We start from the raw sequence: 19,473 nt of genomic DNA on the forward strand, positions 1-19,473 counted from the left end.
CCAGTTTAATTCTTTTATATGTGTCTGTACAGTTTTCCTGACACCATTTACTGAAGAGAGAGTATCCTTTCCCCAATGTATATTCTTGGCTCCTTTGCCATAAATTTGTTCACCATATATGCATGGGTTTATTTTTGTTTCATTGATCTATGCATCTATTTTTATGCCAGTGACATCCTGTTTTGATTACTGTACATTTGTTATGTAATTTGAAATCAGGGAACGTGATGACTCCAGTTTCGTTCTTCTTTGTCAAGATTGCTTTGGCTATTCAGTGCTTTTGTGGTTCCATACAAGTTTTAGGATTGTTTGTTCTATTTCTCTGAAGAATGCCATTGGAATTTTGATAGGGATTGCGTTGAATTTATAGATTGCTTTGGGTAATTTGGACATTTTAGGAACATTAATCCTTCAAATCCATGAACATGGACTATCTTTTCATTTATTTGTATCTTCTTTGATTTCTTTCATTAGTTTCGCATAGCTTTCAGTTATGTTGGTTGGACATTTGTAGATATTTTTAATTGTGTTTTTAAATGTGTCCTTTCTTTGGTGAGAACACTTAAGTGCTCTGTTTTCTAGATATTTAACATGTAGATATTTTTAGATATTTAATTAGAATACGTTGCATTCTGTAATTCATTCCCTAAAGAAAAGTGGAAGTAACATTTACGAATGCAAATCAGGTCATGCCATTTCCCTGCATGGACTCTCCCAGTGGCTTTCTGTCACGCTTAGAACAAAATCAGAACTCCTTACCCTGGCATCCGAGTCTTCCGTCAATGCTTGCCAACCTTTGTTGCCTTGTAGAACCATGAACACGGACTCAAAGAGCTTGGATAAATTTCCAGTATTCAGGCCTCACCCCAGAGGGTCTGAAGTAATTGGTCTGAGGTGGGACCCCGACTTCAGTATTGTTTTAAAAACTACTCAGTAATCCTAATAATAGGCAGCTAGGGCTGAGGATCACTGCCTACATGGTCCAACCTGCACCTGTCTCTCCAGCCTTCTCTCTCTCTCTGCTGGACCGACCCTCTGCTGATCACGTTTCAGCCTCACTGGCTACAGTCAGCCCCTTAAATCTGTCTCACTTCTTTGTGCTTCAGAGCTTTTGCACAGATTGTTGTCTTAGCCTGGAATACTCTGATCTTCACATGGCCTCTTGTCACTCAAATCACAACCTGAATATATTTAGAGAAAACATCCTTGACCCACCAAATCATTTTCTATCACATTACCCTGTATTTTCTGTATAGCACTGATCACTAGGTGACATTTTTTTCTCATTTGTGATGCCTCCCTCCCTCCCCTCCTTCTTGTCCTCTGTCTACTTTCCTTTTTCTATTTTTGTTCTCTTCCCACTGGAATGTAAGGTCCATGTTTATCTTTTTCACTGCTGTGTCCTTAGCACCTGGAGAAATGACTGGCATGTAGTCAGCAGGCTATTGATAGATGAAGGCATGGATAAATGCATTTTGAAAAATTTATGTTCTTTTTAGAGGACCAGCTCAAATGTCACTTGGTCCACTTTACTAATATTACCTTTTCTTTAAATTCTAAGACAAAATCTTTTCTGTCATTCTGCATTGTTATATCACTTATATTAGTGTTTTTTATTATTATTATTATTATTATTATTATTATTATTATTATTATTTAACTTCTATTTATTTTAAGTGTGTTTTTCCAGGATCCATCAGCTCCAAGTCAAGTAGTTGTTTCAGTCTAGTTGTGGAGGGCGCAGCTCACAGTGGCCCAGGTGGGGATCGAACCGGCAACCTTGTTGTTAAGAGCACCGCGCTCTGACCAACTGAGCTAACCAGCCACCCCTATATTAGTGTTTTGAACTGTTGTTAACATAGACTTATTGTTAGATTTAAATTTTAGCATATTTGTATTTTCTCAGTTGATTCAAGTTCCTCTGTCATTTATTAAGTACCCAGTAGGTGCCAGACATTGTCTCATTTACTTCTAAAGATGTTTAACTCCCTTCTGCCATCTATCATGTGACAAGGAAGTGGCAGACTGGAATTGAAGCCCAGCTGTCCTCATGCGGTACCCATCCTTTCAGCTGCCCTGCTTTCCCTGTTGGCTGACTGCAAGGGCTACGAGTGTTGTTCAGTGAAGCCAAATGCCACTTCGGCTTCAGGTGTCTTTGCCTACTGAACAGGTATTTGTACTTACACCAACCTTGATTTTAGGTCTTATTTGTTACTTGCTCTCAAAAACATTTCTGTTCTACCAGAGTCAAGCATTTTTGATAAGATGTAGCTAAGTTTGCAGTACCATTTGAATAAATGTGGTTCTTTAGTTTGTGTGTACTGAGGTTTTACTCTGTAACATAGTATCTCCTTTCTGCCTTCCTTTTTGAAACTATTCTTACCCCTTTTTTATATACTTAGTTGTCTGGGAACATTTCTTCACAAGCTTTAATAAGTTGGTTTACTTTTAAAATTCATCATCCTTAAGCTGTGTGGTTTTTGGTGTGGACAGTAGGATCCATCCTGGCCATCTGAAACTGAGAGGGGTTTATTTCAGGGTGTTAGGTAGCTTCCGGAATCTCTGGAAGACAGGGAACAGGGTTTCGAGTTCACCAGTTAGGAATGACTGAGCCAGGAGGACTTCGGCCATAGCTGTCCTAGATGCGTAGAAGAGTAGGTCCCCTCGTGCTGGCTGACATGTCACTGTCATTACTCACCACCTGGTTTTTTCAGTTCCCAGTTCTGTGTATGTGAGAATGCGCAGTAAAACCCAGGTCCTGTGCAGAATTCCAGCTGCAGAGGCATCTAAGAAATGATATTTCTAGTCTTCTAGCCTCTGGAGTCCAGGAGGGATAGGAGCAGGGGGTCTGATTGGGTATCTTCATTGAATACATATTATGTCATTGCACCTACTCTGAACTTGACTTTATATTTTATTTTACAACTTTATTTAAAATGTCCTCTTGTTGGGTCAGTTGTTAGGGAGACAGTAGGTTTGACTTCTAGTTAGCTTCAATCAGAGGAATTTTGTTCGGTGTTCATAAAATAAATCTTTAACTAGAGCAGGTCATCTTGAAATGGATCCCACAGGTTACAATGAAGAGAGCTATTACATGATTCCAAATCAACTTCTTTGCATTGTAGCAGAGTAAGTTAATCATGGTATGTTGTAACAGCATGATTGTGTACAGAAGGAAGCATTATCATATGTGACAGGCTAAAAATAGTTCTTTAAAGAAGAACTTGAAGGAGAAGCGTGAGAGAGTTTACACATAATTTTACAGTAAAGATAAAACAAGAGGCCTTTTGTTGGAGATCAAACGTACATGACACTGAAGAATATTGGCAGCACGCCTTGCATTCTGTTCACAGAGTATGCTTAGACCGTAAATAATGGCTTCATTTCTATTCGGGGCCTAAAAATTATTAACATTCTGTGATTATGCAGTACTATACAGGGTTCTGCCACTAATAGGTCGGACATAAATAATCCCGCGTTGCAAAGTTGGGATTATTTATATCAGCTAGTCTTGTTTTGTCCTTTTATTCACTTAAATCCCAGATTGTCTTAGTATTTATACTACTGGTAGGATATTTTGCATCAGGTTAAGTTTTGCTCAGAGAAGTCAAACTTATTTGAAGTCGATATGGAAAGCAGACAGAATTACAGCTAGTTTCTTCTGGAAAAAAAAATTATTAATAATACTTATTTACCCCAATCACAAAACAAATTAAATGCCCACTGTTTATATTTTTAATTCAGAAATAAGAAAATTAAGAATCATATCCACCTAGAGATGTAATTACTGTTGATTAAAGCATTTTTATTTCACTCTTTTGTCTATGTACTTAAAGATATTTTTAGTAGCAGTGGAGACCAGCTGCATTTGGGGGCATTTCTGGGAGTGGTCAATATCATAGGCTGTACTTTCCGACTCTTCTCAAAGAATCAGATTGAGAAGCGGGGTTTGTGAGGGTAGCCTGAGAGCTGTCCAACTGGTGTGTTAACTCTACAATATATCCGAGGATTGATTAGTCCAAACCAGCTCTTTCTCTATGGAATTTCTTTTACTGAAATTTGTTGCTGTATTTATCATAGTCACAGACTTGAGGTCTCCTAGCTCCTCTGCTTATTAGCCGTGTATCCTTGTTTGGGTAAGCTATATAACCTCTTTGTAACTCAGTGTTCTCATCTGCAAAATGAAGACAATAATTGCATCCCTCTCTTAGTGTTATAAGGATTACACGAGTTAATTTATATAAAGTACTTGGCAGCTAGTAACCTCTTCATTAGTTGCTGTAATTATTGTTCTTTCAATTAACTCGTTGGCACACTGTTCTCTGGATAGGATGATCTGACCCACGGCACAAATTTTTCTTAATCTCACTATCAAAAATTGTAGTGCTGCTTTCTTGGTGTCAATGCTGTGGTTATTATGACTTATGTAACTTTTTATGTCACTCTTTCTTGTGTACAATATTAGAAAGATTAGATTCACTTTTTACGTTTTCTTGTAGTGCATTTTGTGTATCACCTTTACCTTTCTTGATTTCACCTTCCCTCTTTAGTTTTCTTTGTCCACTTATTTTTTTTTTATAATACATTATATTATGCATATTTTTGCAAGCCAACTTAATTACTTTTTGAAAGTCTTCTGTGGTGGTTTTTTTTTAATGTTGTTGCAGTGATACTCTTTATACACTTTGATATCCTCCTTTTGCTATAATCATTTAAATTTTCTATCAGAAAAATGACATATCCATTATAATGTAAAATTTTGCTTTCTTAAGAATATTTCTATTTAAAGAGAGAGGTAGCTCAAATTTCTTTATACACTAAAATTTCTACTTTAATATTTTCAGTTGTCCTTCTGAATATTATACCTTGGAAAACTAATTTTAATGTGATTCTAGCCACTCAACACACAACCTCTTTTTGCAACTAATGACTTATATCCAAGTTTCTCCAAGGAATCAGAAAAATTAGTGTGTACCATTAAAATGTACTAGAAACATTTAAGGCATTTAATTGCTTAAAGTTTCAAATCTGTATTCTCTGATACATGTCATTCAGTTATGCTTCTTCTCATTTTAATAGGACATTTTTATTTTCAGAAGGGTTTCTTCTTTGCAAATCAAAAAACTCCAAATGACATAGAATTTTAAGAGATACATGGGTATTTTTCAGGGATCTGAATGAGGGTGAGGTTAGACAATGGTAGCTCTAAAGGAACTAGATTTCATGTCCTGTTATTTTAAAAATTTTAAGGAAATGCAGAAAGAGGAAATGGTTCTGACTTTAGGATATCATTAGCACTATTTTTATTCTCTTAAGTTCAAAGGTTTCGGGGATAAGAAAATATATGCAAAAATGGAGACATTCATCTTTCTTGATTTTTATTAATGTACTTTCGAAATGCTCATATGGAGTAAACACACTTTTTAAAACTTTGCTTTTCCATCTGCTTTAGGGATGTGTGTGTAGGTGGGAAGAATAAGGAAATGATACATTTTTAGCAAATTCATGATGTAGTATATGTTAAAATAAAGATATTAAATGGTACTAAAACTCAAATATTGTATAGACAGAATCACTTGAAAATGCTGTTACTCTATTTTAACGATTAGTTTATTATCTAAATTAATTCGTAGTATCACTGACCCAGTTGAGACTATGCTGGAAAATTTCTGTTAGTTAGGTTTGCTTAGATTCAGTTTTTCTGTGAAAGTTCAGTTTCACTTTGCTGTCCATGCACTTTCACACAATTGAAAATAACTTTCATATCAATGAAAAGAATTTCTGATTTTAACTAATACTGTGGAAAGTGGGGCCATTTATCTCTTTCAGGAAAAGCTAGAATTCCATCTTTTCTCCCAGTATAGGATCTTAATTGTGAAAACTAGCTACTTGTATTAAAGGGAATGTTTTTTTCCTCTTTAGGAGGTTTTTATTTTAATTCAAAGATGTGTTAGAAATGAAGAATAGCTCTTTTAAACATGATAGTAGGCCTAGAGTTTAGGTGATAAAACTAAACTGAGCTAGTCTTCTGAGAAGTGCCAAGTAATTCCATTTTCTTCTGTCCCTCTGAAGATTGAAAAAAGGGAGAGTATCTCTGGTCTGTATTTGTGGTTGGCGTTACCGGTGTTGAGTCCTGGTGCCTGTTACTGTTTGTTGTTTAGGAACAAATCACCGTTTCGTTTCCTTTGTTAAGTCTAAGGGAGCCTCCAACTGCTAGGTTGGAAAAGAGGGGCCCTGCGTATTGATGGTCTTTCTCATCGTCATTATTAGTAAATATTTACTTACTTGAATGGGCAAACTATTGCAGACACTGTACGGTATGAATTATTGTATTTTGCCATGATAATGCGCACTTTATAAGGACGTGCATTATACATGGGTAGTACTAATTCTGTCTCTATATAAGTATTTTTAATTATTTTATTCATACTTATGAATTAAAAGTGTAACTCTAGAAATCAATAACGATATCCATGTGCAAAATAATATCCTGGAGTATGATAATCGGTTTTGTTGAACTTAGGACGAACTTGCAACAGTGAAGAGTTCTCGGCCCTCTATGATGAGTAAATATCGTAAATTTGTTACTGGTACATAAAATTTCTTGTACCTTGTACCTGTTCTTGTGTTTTATAATTACTTGTTGCATAAAATTTCTTGTACCATAAAATGTTAAAAAATAAATGCTAAAATTCCTTTATATAAAAACAAGCACCTAAACGTAAACAAATAAAAATTTGAATCAAAAAATTACAACGAAAGATTTTTTTCCCCTGTAAGTTTGTGCCCAAAACGTGGGTGCACATTATCCACAGGAGCGCGTTGTACATGGTGACATGCGGTAACAAGAGACAAAAGTACTTTGGAATCATGACCAAAGGAAGTAGTGCTTTTCCATATCATTCGCAGAATGCTGATTCACGATGTGTTGGTATGAAAGTGTGGAATTTTCTCAGTGGAAATTTTTTTCGAAAGTTACCACTGGCTAGCCTTAGCCCATTAGGCGTCTGACCCTCTTATGCCAGAGTTACATTCCTCGCCTCCATTCCTGGGCCCAGGTAAAAGACTCAAGAGCTGAGTTTGGGTCAGGATGCCCTCATCCCTTTTCAGTCTGAAGCCCAACCCATTTAACACCCATCCATTTCTTTAAAACTGTGGTACCTGTGGGATACCTTCTTTGCATACCAAGTAGAAATTCTTAAAGGAAACAAGGCCTACTCTTTCGTTTTATTCCTTCATTTTATTTCAACTTTTAATTTATGCCATTTTGTTAAGCATTTTGTATATCCTCTTGCAATCTCATAATTCCTATTAGAAGGAAGGGGTGAAAAATGAATAGGGTATTTGTTTTATTCTCTAGGACAATAAGCGATATCATTCTATAATGAATATTTTTCTGGAATAATTAGTACCAAGAGTTTTCTTTAAATTTACCAGTTTTTATATTAACTTTAAAAAGATTTTTATATATGTATGTATATACTTACGTATGTATACATATACATACTTGATTTTTTTCGTAATTTATTTGACTATGAAAATGACCCACGAACATTTGATTTTTCCTGTTTTTCCTGCTGAGTGATCCATTTCCTGGTCTGTGGCACAGCCATGAGTGGGAATGAGCTCATTCTCACCATAAACCATCTTAGTAAACACTGATGATGGTGATAAATTTAGTCTTGGCTATTGTAACTGTCATTGACAGCTTAGAATGACATGCTCATATAGTTTGCATAGAACGTAAGATTGATAGTTAAAGAATTAAACAAAATTAATGAGTTAAGCCGAATTTTGATAATGTGCCCAAGCCAGCCCTTTTGGATTATGGGGACTTGCTGAGTTTGAATGTTATTGTTTCTGGTGTCTTTATGATTCAATGTAAGCCTATTTATACCTTCTAAGTCAGGTTTTGTTTTTTTTTTTCTTTTTTGGTAATGAGAACATTGAAGTAGGTAAGACTTACTTTTTTTCATCTTGATTTCAATACAGATTTGTTGCCATTATGGACATAAGCACATTCATTAGTTTTCTATCTGCTTAAAACTTGAAGTAGGTAGCAAAGAATTTACAAAACACTAAATGTTTAGTTCAAATTGACTGTAAAAGTTTAATTTTGTTTGATATAAGTGGCACAAAATTTATCTGAAGCTGATAATAGAAACTGTTGTCTTTAACATTAACACATTTCAGAAAGAGTTGTTCATATTATATGAATTTTTTAAATAATAGATAGACTTTTATTTGCCAGTACTGTTAAGTTTGCTTCAATCTGTTACACTATTTTCCTGCTAGCATGTTGTGTGAGTGATTTTTAAAAATTACATATTTATAAGGGCCATGCTATTGTTTGGCAATTCCTGTGCCTCATCTGGTGACTGTTTTCCTCAGTTTCCTCCATTTTCAAGCCCCTCTAAGTGAGTCACTGTGATGGTTCCTAACGTGGCTTTTCAGGAGAACTCATCAACTGCAACAAAATGCACATCACTGATAAGCATCTCTACCCACTGAGTTTGCGTGGCCTCTAATACTTAAAAAGGAATCCATACATTTTGATCCGTAAAGCTGATTAAGTTAAATTCCAATAAAATCAGGTGGACATTACTACCATCATCTGTGTAGATATCAAATGAACATTTTAAAAGCAGGGGTGGATGCTCAATTAAAAGAAAAAACCCTCCTCACTCTTACTATATTAAGTGGATGAGTAATAGGAAAAAACCTCAAATGACCAAGAAAAGTTTCTGAGTATCTTTCTCTTTGAGGGAATGGAGATGACTTCCCAGTTTTTGTATGGAATGTCAAGAGAGAGGTGACTATCAAGCTAAATCAGCTGCCATCCATTCTTAAAAATTAATTCCGCGTTTTCTTTGGTGGCTGGTGGGTTTAGGATATGACAGCTCGTGATCTGCTCCAGCAGAGATACACTCTCCCAAATGGAGACACTGCCTGGCGGTCCTCGCCCTTGGTGACCGCTGCTCTGGAAGGAAAGCTGGTCCTCCTGGATGGCATCCATCGCGTCAACGCTGGCACGCTCGCTGTACTGCAAAGGTCTGTGTGAGTCACACACACAAAAACACACCAAGTAAACAGTAGACATTGAACTCTCTCAACCTTCTGTTTTTAAACGGGGTGGTGTAAATGTTTAGAAACTTAAAATTTTATATTCCAGTAGGACAGATTTTTAAAAAATTGTAAACACAGCATAGGCTGTAAAACTTCACAGCAAAGTTCTGTGTTTTAAGAAAACTTTTAAGTAGTGACTTTGAAGACTTTCTATATGCTTATTAACATACGTGACAAGCCACACAGCTCAAGTTTCTACAGTGTGTCAGAATGACAGCTCCACGGTCTGCAAACTCCTTGTGAATCACAGATTTAAATTACTGGTTTTCTTGTTGGAATTTTTCTTTTGAGAGAAAATGTGGATCCTTCTATAAAATGTGTAATAGCTGTTTCGTATATTATATAAACTTAAACAGCTCAGTTTGTGTTTATAAACGCAAACATTTGTGTAACTATTGTTTCCTCACTTCAGTTTAGGTGGGAAAATAGCCACACGTTCCCCATGAACATCTCTTGAATTTAATGTCATGAAAAAACTTCATGTGTAACTTTCCTGGAAAATAGTCCAGTCCTGTGACATTTGGGGAGACTAATGATGATGATTTGTTGTTGTTACATCTTAATTCTATCACTTGTAGACATGTGGTTTTTAACTTTGACTTTTCAGGAAAGTTCAAATAAGTGGAGTAATTCATTTCCCCAACCAACTATTCAAAGTTTTTTGTCCTTGAAAAGATGTACATACCAAGTATAATTAAAGATTCCAAAAACGTGTTAATCCTGCTTAGATTTGAGAGACTTTAAAAATGGCTTCGTAATGTGTCATAACCATTCCATAGATTTATAATGTTTTTCTCTTCTAAATAGACAAATGTACACACAAACAATATAGTGCTCCCCTTTTATTAGCTATCTCTTGCCTATTAGCCCAAGAAGTAGTAGGAGCGGCATCTGCCATTAACTGAGTACGTGCCCAGTGCTGGGCATCGTGCCACGTGTGTGTGTCTCAGCTTCTCACCTTTGGCATCACCGTGCGGGTGTGGGACTTAAAAATTACTGATGTCTGGCTCCTGCTCCTCTAATTCTGACAGAGTTGATCCATGGCACGGCTTGAACATTGGTATTTTAAAACTTTTGATACATAAACCAACAGTTTTTGCCAAGTGTAACAGCACTAGCCAACTTGAAATTTCAGAAGGTGCATCGAACCCTTTCCAGGAGATTCCAACATGCAGCCAATGAGAACAACTACAGGAAGCATCTGCCTCCCGTTAGCTGTTTAATCTTCGCAGTGATACCGGAAGGTTGATAGTATTGCCCTAATTTTATAAAAGATGAAAGTTGAAAGAGATGGAGTAGTTCTCCGGCTCCCCAGTCATTCAGCTAATGAGCTGCGGAGCTGGATTTGAACCCAGACCCAGCGGACTCCACTGCCCACACTCCTACCCCCTGCGTCACGCAGCCCTCCTCCCCCTCGGCGCTCACCTGCCAAGTGGAGGTGGTGGGGCCACTGGAACGTGCACATCAGCAGGCTGGGTGATTGGTGTGAGACGTAGAGCAGTGCTTTTCACCCTCTGCAACATCTGTTGGTGCTGTCATGCTGTGGATGGTTGGGCCGCCATCATAGTGGGAATACGAAACAGCACCACTTGTTTCTTTGTAAAGACTTTCGGTATTTTAAATCCTGTGATTCCACAGACAGAACTTTGATAATACACACTATACGTTCAAAAGTTACATTAGACTCAAGGGAGCATGTGCCAACGGCCTTGTTGACTTCTGTGCACCTGCTGGGCTCCCAGCCACAAATTCAGCCATTTCGTCTCCCTCCTCCTCCTGCTTTCCAGCTCCTCCCCTCCTCTGTGCTCGCTCCCCACATCTAGTATCCGTGATACTGCCCTTGAGTGCATGAGCCAGCAGTGTTGCCAACTGTTAATAGCACGAGTCAACTTGAAATTCCAAAAGGTGCCTCCAAAATGGTTAGACGCAACTGCCAGTAATAATGGACACGATCATAATGTTCACTGACTGATTCCGCCTCCATAACTTCACCATTCAGAACTGATTACTGAGTTTTCTGACTTCCCGTTTCCCTTAGGCTGATCCATGATCGCGAGCTGAGCCTCTATGATGGCTCTAGGCTGCTGAGACCAGACAGGTACATGCGTTTAAAGGAGGAGCTGCAACTGTCTGACGAACAGCTACAGCAGAGGTAATTTTGGACACTCTTACGGTCAAGCGTGCCTTGTTTTTCTCATTCTCCTAAACTTACGGTCAAGCCAAGAGAACTTTGAACAGCTTAATAATTTGGTGTTCAGGCCTTTGCTCATAGTTTGGCACTTCTTAAAATGTGAGGTTATGATTCAAGACGTACTCTACTCTCAGCCTACTTTTACATAAGCACTTAAACATTTTATAAGAACGTTCGTTTTAAGAAGATAACCCTTCTGCTGTTGTCCTAGGTTTTCAGTTTGGGCCCCATAATTCATAGCCTTTCAACAAGCAAACAAACAAACACATTTCACGGTTCTCCTAAGAAGTCATCAGTCAGTCCTGGGGTATGCCACCTGATGCAGGAGGCCCTCCGTGGCTGAAACATTTTCCAGAGATGTAACCACCAAATGCCATGTATGGGACTTGACTGGGTCCTGGATCAGGACATAAAATGAAAACAGCTGTAAAAGACACTTTGGGAAAGCTTAAATGTGGACTATATATGTACCACATGATATTGAATTAATATTAATTTTCATAAGTATATAATTGTACGTGGCTATGAAGGATAATATTCCTATTCTTCGGAGACAAATGCTGAGATATTTAAGGGATAAAGTAAAAAGATGTCTACAATTGATTCCCAAATGATTCATGGGAAAAAAAGACATGGATGTGTGCACACTCACACACTCCACACAGAGAGAAAGAGCGATCAAATGAGAGATAACACAAATGTAAAGTCTTAACAGTTGGTGAAATCTAGATGAAAGATATATGGGTGTTCGTATTCTATTTTTTCAAATTTTCTGTGAATTTGAAAATTTTCAAAATGAAAAGCTTGAAGGAAAATATTTCTTTCAGCTGCATACTGTACTTTCCCTTAGAGGAGGTTTGGCAAATATAAGTTATTTTCTGTTTCATTACATTTCCATGGTTATTTTCACATAATTAGAGATAATTTTGCAGGGGAATTCTTAGTCACTTAATCGGATTTTATTTAATTGAAGCTTCACCCCATTCCAAAGGGTTTGCTGCCATATTTAAAGCATTACAATCCTACAAATGATAATTAAGTGTATTTCTTATTGTGTTTACGTTTTAAGAAGAATTTTATTTCAAAATTGTCTTGGAACTTTTTCCTAGAGAGGAAATGTTAGATTTCTTACTATCTCTGTATAAATTATTTTAAAATTCATTTGATTCCTCAGCTACCATGTTTTCCCGAAAATAAGACCGAGTCTTATATTAATTTTTGCTCCATTAGGGCTTATTTTCAGGGGAGGTCTTACTTTTTCACACACAGCAGTCTACATTTATTCAAATATAGTCATGTCATCTTCTTCTGGAACATCGTCATAATGTACTAAATGCGCCCGTCTGGCTGATGATCTTAACTGGGGCTTATTTTGGGGGTAGGTCTTATTTTTGGGGAAACACGGTATCTATGCTTCTGAGGTGTACATCATTAAATTCTCTAGCCCAGTAAATGGTTTTGTTGCGTGTGAGGGAGACAAGTTACGATGATCCCATTCAGTCCCTACCTTCTGTTTCTAACATTCAGCTTCTGTACTTTGTTTGCATCGGAATCATCTGTCAGGGAACAGTTTTTATTTTCAGAGAGATGAATCGAAGCAATTGGGCAGTCACTCCCCGAAAGCCTGCCCGTCAGTTTCCCTTAGCACTTGAGAAGCGCTGGCCATGTAGCCAAACGTCCAAGGAATGACAGCCCTTTTCTATGAAAAGCACCCACGTTCTCCCTCATGGTCACAAGCAGTTTTCGAGATGAAAACGGTTTCCAGGTCAGAGCAACCTGACCGTCACACTCGGGGTTTGGCTCCGAGCAGTTAGTGGGACGCGTCAAAGTGTCCCATCTTCGTCACTGTTGATTTCAGCCCCCTGTGTATATAAACCAGACCCAAATCTATCTCCAGAGAGCACTCTGAGTAGGTGCAGAAAGGTACGGCACTGCTGGGTTTCCTTCACTTATTTTTTATTCTCATTCGAATTTTTTATTATTGTTAAACATGAATGAAACTTGAGCCAGATAGTTTTTTTCCAGGATTTTTATGAAAAACGTCAGTCCTCTGTCATCTGTTCTAGGGCAGTGTCATTTGCCACTCCCCAACGAGTGCCACTTTCAACTCTTTGCTGTTTCTTTTGGTGTTTCACCTTTCAGTGATATTGCTTGATTCTTGATTTATTTTTCAGTATTAGGCAGTTTCTTGATTTTCTACTATGGAAAATGAAGGCTTAGCTGTCTTTCACTACCCCTCTTCCCACTACACACACACACTTCCTAGTGCCCATTCCTCCTGGTTTTGTAGTGATTTCGTTTGGAATTTTCCTGAGTGTTCACATTATAGTCACAGCATAAGGATTATACACAGTGGAGCCATTCAGTAAGCTCCAGTTGTTTATCCTTTCTTGCATACATTTTGTTTTTCCTAAAGTTAGTACTTGTCTACATATGAACAGTGGCAGATATATAAATAAACAAGTATAATGCAGCTCTTAAATGTTAGAATAGAGAGCTGTACAGTAAAGCTATGGGAACATAGAGGAGGAAGTGACCCTATTTTCTATTTATTTCTCACTTTTCCATTCCAAACACTTCCCCTATCGTCTAAATCTCTCAGCACAATCAGGTATTCTATTTCCATTTCATATTCTATGAATTTCTTCTTTCTCCCATAATCTGGACTTGTTCTTCATACTTGTAGCTCATATGTCATTCTGAATATCTCTCCACTTCCCATTCCCTCTGGTGTGTCTTTCTGAAACTTTCTTTGGTTAGATGTTGAACCTCCGGGGCTCAACTTCTAATTTTCTTTTCTCTCTTATGTTCTAACAGTTTGTCAGGATTTCATTGACCTTTCAGAGGCGAGATGTCTAACAATTGATTCTCCCCTCTGTCAGAATTATTTCTACTATTTGAAAGCCTGACTCCTTTCTTTATTAGTAGTCTTCCTTTTTTTTTTAAACCTGAGAAACACACTATTTTCTTATGATTGTAAGCAATTTTTCTCTTTATTTTCTTGTGAAACACAGTCATATTACAGAATCTACTTCACTCTGATATGGATTGTAAATTTCTTGACCTTTTCTTGGTTAACCTTGATTAAATTTTGTAGCCCATTTTTGTCTTTCTGAGAATAAATGTGTTCTCTTGTAGGGTTATATTAGGTTACACAGGTTAGATTCTTCTTTTAAGCCAGTTGACAATATTTCTTTCAAGGCTGTGTTCATTGGGTAGAGAACTGGCCCCTTAATTAAAAGGACATAGCACAACATAAAAAGCAGGAAATTTGTACTCAGTGAGGAAATTAATTTATTTTATATGTCCTTGTAAGTAATATGATCCATTATCTAGCTTGGGTTGATCCTATATTCTGTCCATATCTAATATTATCACTCTTGGCATTAGCCAGGGAACTGCAAATTAGAAACCCATAACCCAGGTCGTGTCTCCTTTTCGTTTCTGTACCTAATCACAGAACTGAAGTTTAACAGAGTGATGATTTCTGATAGTCCTTAAACAAACTCAGCTATTAATGTTTGGTTTTCTTGTGAGGGATTTTGAGATAGAGAATAAGGTAAAAAAGGTATAATGAAGGGAAGGCACATTTCAGAGCTTCCTTGCCTCTAGAGCCAATTCAGTAAATTTAGATACCTGTTAGGCTTTCAGGTAGGAATAATTTTCGTATTTGTGTTTGGCAGGACTCCTTTAGTTACAAGTAACAACAACAAAAAAAAAACCCACAAAACTTTAATTATTGTAAAACGGAACTTAGTGGCCTCTCACATTTTCAAAGGAAGGGCAAGGATGCAGTTGGATCTTCAGAAATAACGGACCCTAAGACTAATGCTGCCAGGACTCTCTGTCTTGCTCTGTCTGTGCTTCATCTCCTTGTTTCTAATGTCACAATACCCGGCACATAGTAGATCTAGATCAATTAATAAATAATTTTGAATGAGTGAATAAATCTTAAGCTAAGATCAATTCTAGGAAAGTCACGGTAAAGGTAATTCTGTCAGTCCAGTCTCTGATGACCTTCCTTCTACGCTAGCGATGTTTCCTCTTTTCAGCCTCCTAATGAGCAATACTTTGTCTTCTTATGACAAGTCTAATATCATAGGGTCTCATAAATTAACAGCTATTAACAGTGGGTTACTAAACCTTTCAACTTCATAGTATGAAACCCAGTTTCTAAGCAATTATGTTTGACTCCTTTGCTGACCTACTGCATTCGAATTCTTCACCAAGGTCATATACCTTGATCGTTTCTGTGGACTTTTCCATTCTTTGCAGGCAATCACGCCCTTAGAAATGGCGTAAGAAATTTAGAGACGTTCCTTCTCCTGTTACAAGACACCAGGAATGCCATGGACGTGGTGGTTAGAAACAGCGTGATGGCCACACACACCAGACACCATGCCTGCATTTGTTACAGGAAATAAGGACCAAAATAGAAATGCTTCCTTTGATGAGAAAAACTTCTTTGGGGAAGGGGGAGTACAAATACATAGGCTGCTGAAGGTCTTCCTTCCTGCTGTCGGTCAGAGCAGAGATGGGGGGGTGAGATTTTCTTGAGAAAATATTGAGTGACTAAGAGTTTATTTTCCAAGAATAGGCTTCTGGGTATCTCAGGGAAGCACTAAAGATTAGTGGTGTGGTCTCAGTGGTAATTATACATGCTCTAATGTTTTTGCATGTTTGTTGAATATTTTTTATTATGATTGATTGAACATTGAAAACAGTTTGTAATTTCTCAGTTTTTATTATTGATCAGTGGTGAGCCATAACTGGACACGAGGCAGATCCTTCATTAGTAGATTTCTCTGGACCCTTTTACTTTTATGTTTGAAAACAGTTAGGGTCTGAGCTTTCTCTCCTACCTCCCCGGAAACCTCAACATCTCTTTGCTAATGAATTAGGCCGTGTAAATTTTTAACACAACTCAAGGTAGAGGTAGGATTTTTATGCCTAGCTCTTTGTGTTTGAGTCTCAAAACAAATAGCCTTAAACAGATTTTGATTTTGAAAAATAATCCTAAACGTTTCTATGATCAAGGAACAGTTTTGAACTCTGTCTGTGAAGAGTCTAATTACTTTTTATTGTATGATTTTTTCTTTTTGATTCAGAGAATACAACTTCACTCACAAATTCATTCAAGACCACAGTTAGACTAACTGCTCTGCTTTTTCGGTAGGAAAACATTATTTTCAGTTCTTACCACTTTGTTTTGTCCTTGCCACCAAGGGTCTTTAAAAGGTGTCTCGCACTGATGGTTACTAACTACAGCAAAGCATTTATTTATTTATTTGGCATCTGCTCTCTCCTTAGTATTACACTAGACTTTGGGTGGTATACAGATAAGTAAGGAATGTGTCCCTGTAGTTTGCTACATTGCCTGCATAGCAAAAAAGGGGAAATATGGGCATGTACAGAACTGCATGGCCTCTTCTAAAGTGTAACATCTGTATTACAATATGTGTGGCCTGTTAAAAAAATTGTCTTCTAGTTCATGATTAACGTCTTTGTAGAAACCTTCTATATCATTCTTTCAAGTATCTTACTATGCAGATTTGACAAAAAATGTACCACATAATTTCCTTCAAAAGATTGGAGCTTATTTTAACGTTTCTTTTTTTATTAATAGCTCTGTTGAAGTATAACTGACATTTAATAAACTGTGCATATTTAAAGTATAGAGTTTGATCGTTTTGATATTTACATATACCTATAAAACTATCATCTCAATCAAGGTGATACACTCACCTGTCACCCTGAAGTATCCTCAGACTGCTTTGTAATCCCTCCTGTTCCTTCTCACCCTCCTCTCACACCTGTAGGAAATTATTTATGGCTACGTTAGTTAGATAGCTTGTATTTTCTAGGGTTTTATAGACATGGAATCGCACAGCATATACTCTTTTTGTTCTGGCTTCTTTCCCTCAGCATAATGATCTTGAGGTCTTCCACATTATATATGTCAATAATCTATTCCTTTTTATTGCTGACAAGTGTTGGAAAGTACTTTGTCCTCTAAAATCTTATCCTTATGCCACCAAACAAACACATGGACCCCAATATTTTTTTAAATCTTTTTTTAAAAATCTTTTTGTTTTAAAATTTTTTGATCTTTAGGACATAATACCTATTTATCTGAAGTTAAGCTATATCTTTAGTTTCATTTGTTATTTATTGTTGTTCAATTCTAGTAAAATTAAAGTTAACCCTGATTTTAAATTTTAATCGTGTTTGTTTCCTAATACTCACTTATTTACCACTTCTTCAGCCTTTGTATTACCCAACAGTACGCGAAAGCCCCCGAAAGTAGTTGGCACAGGTCCTCAGGGGTGTTCTGTTCTCTAACTTTCAGATTTGGAGAACCGAACATCAGAAAATGACTTTCCCTATGACCCGTTTCTATGTAAGGAAGCCTTTGGGTAGAACCTATCAGACACAAAGGTCCTTCTCATTCTGTTATTCTGTAGTGTGATGACTGTTTGTAGCCAGCGTACACTTCTCTGCCTGACTCGCCTGCTGTCTGAGAAACTGCCCTCTTTGAATTGGGCCAGGTCACTCAGGTACCCTGCTAGAGTCACTACTGAAAAGCGAGCCGCAGATAGCACATGGCCTTGCAGTGACCCTCACCTCATTCAAATTTTAGTCACCTAGCGAGTTCTCATGCTCTCATGTTCATTGCTCTTCTAGCCCTGAGCTGCGATCCTGCTCTCTGGGTTAAGGTTGTAAATAGGACGTCCCCTCCTAGCTTGCTTGTTGGATTTTGACTTCATTCATTCCCTGGTTTAGTATCCCTCACTGTCCTGAGTGGGAAACTCCATCTGCAGCTTCACGTTTGTGCAGTCAGAACAGGCTCTGTCTCTCTTACCGTGTTTTGTCCTAAGTAGGAAAGAGGAGGATTGCGGACGAACTCAGCATCTTTGGCTGGGCCGTGAAGCTGTTTTCCGGATTACAGCAAAACACTCAGCAGAAGTGGCAAATGGAATAACTCCGCTTTCAGCTTTCAGATCACAGAACTTTGCGTGTCCAGATTCTGTTCGGTGAATGTTCCATGAATCCTGAATGATCATGTTATCCTCCCAGCTCTCAGGCACTGTCCGTGTGGGGATCATTCCCTCTTTTCCTAGAACTGCTCCTTTGGACCGATCATCCTACGCCCTGCTTGAATATCTGTAAATAAGTAAATAAGCCTTTTTTTTTTTCTATCTGGAGAAATGAAATAGTATCTGGTAACTTTCATATGATCATTTCTAAAAAGGATGGTGTGGCCCCTCAAATTATAGATGGTATAGTCAGGGATTCGGGGGATCTCCCTGTTGCAGTGGGAGGACACTTTCTTATCTGAAATCTTCAGAGTACTTGTCTTGAGTCTCTCCACATATGCCCTGTCCTACCTTCTGATACTCTAGTTGCCTATTCACTTAACTATTTGGTTCTATTATTGTTAATGGCCATGGATAGTCCATTTCTGGAGAAATGCCAGTTATGTGCCTGTATTTTGGGTTTTCTGAGTAGCTTGGCAGGTGTTTGAGTTTCGTCTCTCCTTTCCCTTAGCAGGTATGGTATTACCATCTAAAGTTATACATCCACTGGGGTTTTGAGTAGAATTGATACAAACGGACAGTATCAACCACATGATTAGATCATGATAAGGATTTCTAGTTCCTTCTCTAAAAACTACTCAAGTCATTTCATAAACCAAGGGAAGTCTTATCTTAGTCTTCTCTGTGTCCTAGATTCTCAGATTCCCTAGCAGAGATTTATGAAAGAGATCACTTTGAAAATCATAACATTTCCTATAAAATGACAAAAGAGTGAATGATATAAAAGTTCAGTTTTCTCTGCCTTTTTAAGACCTTCTTATTGGCAATTCAAATTTTAAATGTAATCAACCCCTTAGGCTGCTTTAATCTTCTGTATTGTAGAACGTTTCCTCATCTTGAACCATACTTCTTTGTCTTTCTACAACTGACATAGAATGGGTTCCTTGCAAGACAGAAGCTTTTGAGGGGATTTTGAATAAAGAAAGGGGACCTTTGTACTGAATATGAACTGGATGGGATTTTGTTTCAAGGGACCATGGAGGAAATTTCCTGTAGGCATAACAGCATATCCAAAGCAGTGGTTTGTGCCAGAGATGGAGTTTCACCAGTGGATATGGT

General features: G+C 37.5%; 1 protein-coding gene across 1 annotated transcript in view; it reads left to right on the plus strand.

The window, feature by feature from the left end:
* Window positions 1-19,473, plus strand: part of VWA8 (von Willebrand factor A domain containing 8) — a 299,559-nt gene that overhangs the window by 80,872 nt on the left and 199,214 nt on the right. The window contains exons 13-14 of the mRNA XM_033104113.1: window positions 8,891-9,051; window positions 11,165-11,278. Coding sequence (XP_032960004.1) covers window positions 8,891-9,051; window positions 11,165-11,278 — 275 coding nt within the window. The remainder of the gene's footprint in view (window positions 1-8,890; window positions 9,052-11,164; window positions 11,279-19,473) is intronic.

Source organism: Rhinolophus ferrumequinum, chromosome 4 (genome assembly GCF_004115265.2).
Source record: "Rhinolophus ferrumequinum isolate MPI-CBG mRhiFer1 chromosome 4, mRhiFer1_v1.p, whole genome shotgun sequence".
Taxonomy (NCBI): Eukaryota; Metazoa; Chordata; class Mammalia; order Chiroptera; family Rhinolophidae; genus Rhinolophus; species Rhinolophus ferrumequinum.